Consider the following 7,574-nt stretch of genomic DNA (forward strand, 5'->3'; position numbering starts at 1 on the left):
ATTATGGTTGTAAAGAAATTCTGTTGTATTATCACAGTTCTTTTGTTTACTTACAGGGGACTTGTATACGGTTATGGGAGCAAACAAAATTAAGAGGTTTATAGGAAGCTTGACTATCACTTTAAAACTCTGGATATCTAAGTATTCACAACAGCATTTGCTGCAAGTTAGCTTTTTGTTCAAACATGCTTTTCCCCCCCTCTTTTTAAACGTATGTCTGAATATTGCAGAAAAAGTCACTTCCAGGGAATGATAAAAAGGAGAAGCCTAAAAAAGGTAAAATTCCCATAGCAGTTTGGGTCACTGGAAGAATGAATTGTGGTTTTGATGTGTAGGAACAGTGTTCTTCAAATATAAGTTCTATGCCCATTGGTTTCTCTGTGTAAAAGGTGGTTAAAAGGCCTTGAGGTTGATCTGGGGGTTACAATTGGAGCTGGGAATTCCATTTATTCAATCCAATTGATATTTAAGCACCGTGCTATAAGTGCAAACATATTGGAAACTTCCTTGATCACTTTCGCAGTGGGCTTCCCTGCTCTGTGGCCTGCCTTGGTATCAATGTGTATGAGCAGAGGGTTGGTCTGCTTTCGGCTTCGGCCTATAACGTACTGTAGGGTGGCAATGAACTTCAGGGAGTGAAGGTGTACCACGTGGTCGTCATGATCTGCAGTGAGAAGTAACATGGAGGGATACTGGACTCCATCCCCATCAGGTAACCTGATGTTATGTAACTGAGAGTAATTGCTAAGCCATTCAAAGTGTTCTTTCCTATCAGAACAACCATAGTCAGTGGTCCAGGCATGGCCAATGGTATACTTATGAAACTTTAGCATGTCCATTACTCCAACTTGGGCAATGACATAACCAAAGAGGCCAGGGTGTTGATTTGCACAAGCAGCCACTAAAAGTCCTCCATTTGGGCCTCTATTAATAGTCAATCTCTTTGGTGAAGTATAACCTTCTATTATAAGATTCTCAGCAGCACATTGAAAGTCATCGAAACAGTTTTGCTTATTGCCCAGGATACCACCTTTGTGCCAGGTCTCTCCATATTCACCCCCTTTTCTAATGTTAGCTACTGCTAGCACACCACCCTGTGCCTCACAAAAATAAGCCTGGATACACTGTAGCTTGGTGTAATTGATATATTGAAGGCTCCATAGCCATACAGGAAAGCAGGATGAGAACCATCTAATTTAATTCCTTTCTTATGGACAATGAATACAGGGATCTTTGTGCCATTTCTGCTGGGGTAGAACACCTGAACGGTTTGATAATCAGAAGCATCAATTCCTTTCACAGTCACCTCTCGGAAAACTCTGGGCTCTAACTCTTCTCTGGTAAGATCATAGTGATAAATAATACCTGGAGATAAGAAAGAAGTAAACTGATAGAAGATTTCAATGTCTTTCTTTTGGCCACTCTATCCCACAATGTTGCCAAACTCTAGTGGAAACGTCTTGAGGAGGGAACCAGTGGCAAGATCATGCAGCTGAATGATGTTTTTTACATCATGGAGGTAGGACAACACCAAAAAGTTAGACCTGACACAAGCTACCCATTCAAGAACATCATTTTCATGTTCAGGAACAAGTACCTTCCACTTGGATTCATCTGCATCCTTGAAGTCAATATTGATTAGCCGATAGTTAGGAGAATGAAGATTTGTCTTGAAGGTGAAAACTGTCCCTTCATTTGTCACATAATCATATTCTCCATCAAAATTGTCTATCAATTTCACCCAATTCAAAATTCCTGTTATGCCACTGGATTCCTGCTGTAGATCACAATGGCCTGAAATTCTCCCCCTAGCTCTATTTTATCTTAGAAGCAGACCCAGGGGAGATCTATACATCTCACCATATGAGATGCTTTTTGGACATCCGCCTATACAGGTTAAGCCTTTTTCTCCTGCATATACATCACTATTAGGAGGAGATACTTCTATTGCTTCCTATATACAGGAATTGCAACACAAACTGCATGAACTCCATGAATCTGGAACTGCAGTACAAGCAGGACCAATAGACTTTTTTCACTTCATGACCTGAACCCAGGAGACAAAGTGTATATAAAGAACTTCCAGCGCACTGGGGCAACCCAGCCTTCATGGGATGGCCCATTCAAAATTTTATTAACTACCCCAACAGCTATAAAAATTGGAGAAAAGGACTCTTGGATTCATTGCTCACATGTGAAGAGGGCATCTTCTATAGAACCCAATTGACTGTTTCTTGTTACCCGCATCAGAGATAACAGTTCATAGACTAATGGATGCTAATTTTAGAATCATATTGGTTTGTTTTAATTCTCTCCCTGTATTTATTTTTAATTTTCTTATTGATTTTCCTATTATCTTTTAATAGAATAATTGATTTTTTTCTTTTTCTCATTTCGTGTACTTAAATACATATAAGTACTTAATTTTTTTCTATTTTTGCAGTGCTATAATTTTAATATATATGTATTTGCTGTAATATTACTGCTTACTCACAAGGCCTTAGACTTTGGGAACCTGACATATATTGTTACATGCTATGGGACTATGATTAATCCTTCTGTCTGATTCCATGATATGGGAACAAAAAGAGCCGTTAATAGCGCTGAAAAAGCACAAGGTCATGGAGACCGACCAACCAATCCTTGATGAAAACATGTGCAAAGTGCCAAGGAGCATAAGGTCAAAGAGATCATACAAATACAGGTGGGATTGAAGTACTCCCAGTCTAACACTAAGGACTTGAATTTAGTGTAAGAATCAAAGCTGCAACTCTTAACATATGTTATGACATAGGACTCTCCGAACTACACTGCCAGTCAGGTACCGCAGATTGGCTATCATCTGGCTCACCTGATGTATTCCTGAGAATGAAGGGAATGACAGATACTTCCCTTGCATATAAATCTGGTCCTTTTTTCTCTCTTATAGAATGGCAACTTCATGTACTCTTGGCTGCAAATGGATCAGTGCAGTATTACTGCATTGTGTCCTACAAACTATTAGAATGGAAATTATAGTAATTGGACCCTAATGCAAGGGTCTGTTTTGAACTTATTTTCATTCATAAATTTTATATACATAGCTTTTGATATTTTGATTCTTATTTTAATATTTTCTTTTCCAAAGTTTCAATTTTCTTCTATTTGATTTTCTTCTATTTTTTTTTTCTTTTTGATTGACCCATACAACCCCATAACTCAACCATATATCTTGAGCTGATCTGGGTATTTCTTTTTAAATACCCACATCAAAGGGGATTTTATTTTTATAAAATCCAAGATTTAATTGTATTTTTGTCATATGCAAGATTTAATTTTCTGATTTTGTTCGAGAAAATTTCTCAGAAAAAGAAATTTGCTGATTCCTAAATCCAGAAAATGAACTGTTTGCAGAGATATGCCTGAAGAATCTACATTTAATCAAGAGATCCAGAATGAACTTTGGGTTTCAATTGATTGAATTGATGGGTTTGTTGCATCGAGCAATCCAGAATGAACTTTGGAGTTCAACAGATTGGACTGATGGGTTTTGAACAGCTACTTTAAATGTACATGTTATACCAATAGGTGACTGTCCCCAATTGGTTTCTTGTCAATGCGCCTAGCAAACAGTGGTTTGCTTTCTCTCTCTTCCATTCCCCTCTTACGTCTAACTATTGTAGTTAGAAGACCTTTGTGGGTATAAGATGATTATTTAAAATGATCACTTGGGGTGACTAAGCACCCAATATGATCATCACAGGGGATTGTGTAAATGGAATTAGCTCTAGCCCAGACTAAAAAATCTACTTACCCTAGGCATCTAGATTATATCATCCCCACCTCCCTCAAAGGGGAGGGGAGATAAGTTAATCACATGTGACAATAAGTATCAAATCAAGAACAAGGGACTGCCCTTTGGACAATACAAATCAGTGTAGAGGCTGCCATTGGTCCACATGAATTAGAGGTGGACCCACAGGAAATGAGGAGAGACACTATTTCTTTAAATATGTAAGTTACTAGCTGGTGAAGAAGTTCCAGCTTTGGACTTGGTGCTGAAGGTGCTTGACGGAGACCTCAGAATGCTTCTACTCTGAATTGTCATGTGGGTAAGTTAGGCTGACTTCATTGGCCTACCTTGGCGTTTTTCCAAGACTCTTCTTTAAGTAGGCTCTAGCCTATCTGATTGCTAGGCCTTGTGGCTTGTAGCCTAGTTTAATTAGCCTTTTAACGCTCTCACTCCATCCAGGTCTCTCCAGGCCTGGACTAGCCTCTCCCTCACTCTATTTACCTACCTTTTACCTTCCTAATTGTAAATAAACTACCTTAAACATGATCCTGACATAGGCCTATTTTAATTATGGAATCAATCTGAATTGTTGATTCCTGGTGACCACATTTTAAATAAATATCTAAAATTTCCCTCTTACACAGTATATATCTAAAACCATCAATAAGCATCATATGCAATGGGGATAAATTAGAAGCCTTTCCAATGAGATCAGGAGTGAAACAAGGATGCCCATTATCACCTCTATTATTTAACATTGTACTAGAAACACTAGCAGTAGCAATTAGAGAAGAAAGAAACAGAAGGTATCAAAATAGGCAATGAGGAGACTAAGGTATCACTCTTGGCAGATGATATGATGGTATACTTAAAAAATCCTAGAGAATCAACTAAGAAGCTGGTATAAATAATCAACAACTTTAGCAAAGTTGCAGGATACAAAATAAATGCACATAAATCATCAGAATTTCTATATATTTCCAACACATCACAGCAGCAAGAGTTTGAAAGAGAAACAACATTTAAAATCACACTAGACAATATAAAATACTTAGGAATCTATCTACCAAAACAAACACAGCAATTATATGAAAAAAACTACAAAACACTTTCCAAACAATTAAAACTAGATCTAAACAATTGGAAAAACAATGATTGCTCAAGGATAGGATGAGCTAACATAATAAAAATGACCATTCTACCTAAATTAATTTACCTATTTAGCATCATACCTATCAAATTACCAAAAAACTTTTTAACTGAATTAGAAAAAAAAAACTATAACAAAGTTCATTTGGAATAGCAAAAGATTAAGTATATCAAGGAAGATAATAAAAAATGTGAAGGAATGGGGCCTAGCAGTACCAGATATTAAACTATATTATAAAGCAGCAGTCATTAAAACAATATGGTACTGGCTAAGAGACAGAAGAGAGGATCAGTGGAATAGACTTGGGTAAGTGACGTCAGCAAGACAGTGTATGATAAACCCAAGAGCCCAACTTTTGGCACAAAAATCCACTATTTGACAAAAACAATATGGGAGAGATTAGGTTTAGATCAACATCTCACACCCTACACCAAGAAAAATTCATAATGGATGAATGACTTGAATATAAAGAAGGAAACTATAAAAAATTAAGTGAACACAGAATAGTATATCTGTCAGATCTCTAGGAAAGGAAAGGTGTTAAAATCAAGCAAGAGTTAGAGAAAAACACAAAATGTAAAATAAATAATTTTGATCATATTAAATTAAAAAGCTTTTGTACAAACAAAAACAATGCAACCAAAAATCAGAAGGGAACCAACAAATTGAGGAAAAATCTTTGTAACAAAAAACTCTGACAGGGGTTTAATTACTCAAATATACAAGTTGTTAAATCAATTGTATAAAAAATCAAGCTATTCCCCAATTGTTAATGGGCAAGGGACATGAAATAGGCAATTTTCACATAAAGAAATCAAAACTCTCAATAAGCACATGAGAAAGTGCTTTAAATCTCTAATAATTAGAGAAATGCAAATCAAAACAACTCGGAGGTATCACCTTACACCTAGCAGATTGGCTAAAATGAGAGAAGGGGAGAGCAATGAATGATGGAAGAGATGTTGAAAATTGGGAAATTAATATGTTGCTGGTGGAGTTGTGAACTGATCCAACCATTCTGTATTGCAATTTGGAATTATGCCCAAAGAGTGCTATAAGAATGAGTGCCCTTCGATCCAGCCATAGCATTGCTGGGTTTGTACCCCAAAGAGATCATAGATAAAAATACTTGTATAAAAATATGTATAGCCATGTTCTTTGTGGTAGCACAGAACTGGAAAACAAGCACACACCCTTCAGCTGGGAACTGGCTGAACAAATTGTGGTATATGCTGGTGATGAAATACTACTGTGCTCAAAGGAATAAAGAACTGGAGGAATTCCATATGGACTGGAATGACCTCCAGGAATTGATTCAAAATGAAAAGAACAGAGCCAAGAGAACATTTTACACAGAGACTGATACAGTATGGTAATAACAAATGTAATGGACTTCTGTAGTAGCAGCAATGAAATGACCCAGGATAATTCTGAGGGATGTATGGAAATGAACGCAACACACATTCAGAGAAAGAACAACAGAAGTGGAAACACAAAAGAAAAACTAGTACTTGAACACATGGGTTGATGAAGACATGATTGGGGATGTACACTTGAAACAATGCCACCAATGTAACTATCAATAATATGTAAGTAAGTCTTGATTGATGACACATGTTAAAACCAGGGGAAATGCGAATTGGCTACGGAGGGAGGTGATTGGGGGTGGTAGTGAATAGGAAAGTAAGAACATGAATCATATAACCGTGGAAAATTTTCTAAAAAAATTAAAAATTAAAAAGAAGACAAGCTATAACCACCAAAAAAGAAGGGGAGGACTACTGGGAAAAAGGGCCCACTTAGCCTCCACTCAGCTTTCTGTCAGACACTTTTAAATAAAAAGACTGCCCCAAACCTCTATAGTGTGGGTATAGTTTGGGGGCAGATTCTTGCCCAAGGCTCCATAGAATGTCGAGTACTGAAATCAAGGAAACTTATGATACTGGAAATTTTAAATTAATATCCAATAACTCCTAGGATTATATTTTATAAAGATTATTAATAATCATTAAAAGCAAAAGAAATGAAAGGCCAAAAGAAATGCCTTTGTAAAGCTAGCTTTCATAGTCATATTCGTGGAAAAAGAGATTGCTGGGGTCTCACAAAATCTTTATCTCCCAAATGTAAGGAAATAATATGAGAAGGAAAGTGGAATGCTGGGAGATAGAGGATTGGGGTTCAAAGTTCTAATTGCACAATACTCATTTAGAATGCCACTCTAAACTGAAGAAACTCAAATATACCCAGAGAGCCTCATCATATAAGAATTTCCTCCCAAAGATCAGTTAATATATATGTAGGACCCAAATCACATGGAACTTCAGCTATCAATGGATACCTAACTCTTCCTAAACCTCAGTTTCTCCATCCATAAACTGAGTTGGTTAGGGTTCTGATTTCCCTTTCCATATCAGAAGTCTCATGCTCACAGTGTTAGGTTTTTATGTATACAGTTAAAAGAAGAATTCAGCAACCATCACTTTTTAGCCCAGAAGAGAAGCCTTTACCTAAGTACAGAGGAAATGTAGCAAGAGAAAAGACCTGAGGAAGTCTTTGATTTAATCTAGTGTGCTTCTACTCTGTCTAATGTTCTTCATTCCCTGTTACTTGCATTTTTCACCCACTGCCTTTCTACATAGAGAAAGAGAGAAG

At 36.8% G+C, this 7,574-nt stretch overlaps 1 protein-coding gene across 1 annotated transcript; it reads right to left on the reverse strand.

The window, feature by feature from the left end:
- Positions 1–446: 446 nt before the first annotated feature.
- LOC123253808 (prolyl endopeptidase-like) lies at positions 447–2,842 on the reverse strand. Its single transcript, XM_044682943.1, is given in 3 exon segments — positions 447–1,096; positions 1,099–1,794; positions 2,791–2,842. Coding segments are annotated over 3 exon segments (1,398 nt in total).
- Positions 2,843–7,574: the final 4,732 nt, after the last annotated feature.

Source organism: Gracilinanus agilis, chromosome X (genome assembly GCF_016433145.1).
Source record: "Gracilinanus agilis isolate LMUSP501 chromosome X, AgileGrace, whole genome shotgun sequence".
NCBI classification, from domain to species: Eukaryota; Metazoa; Chordata; class Mammalia; order Didelphimorphia; family Didelphidae; genus Gracilinanus; species Gracilinanus agilis.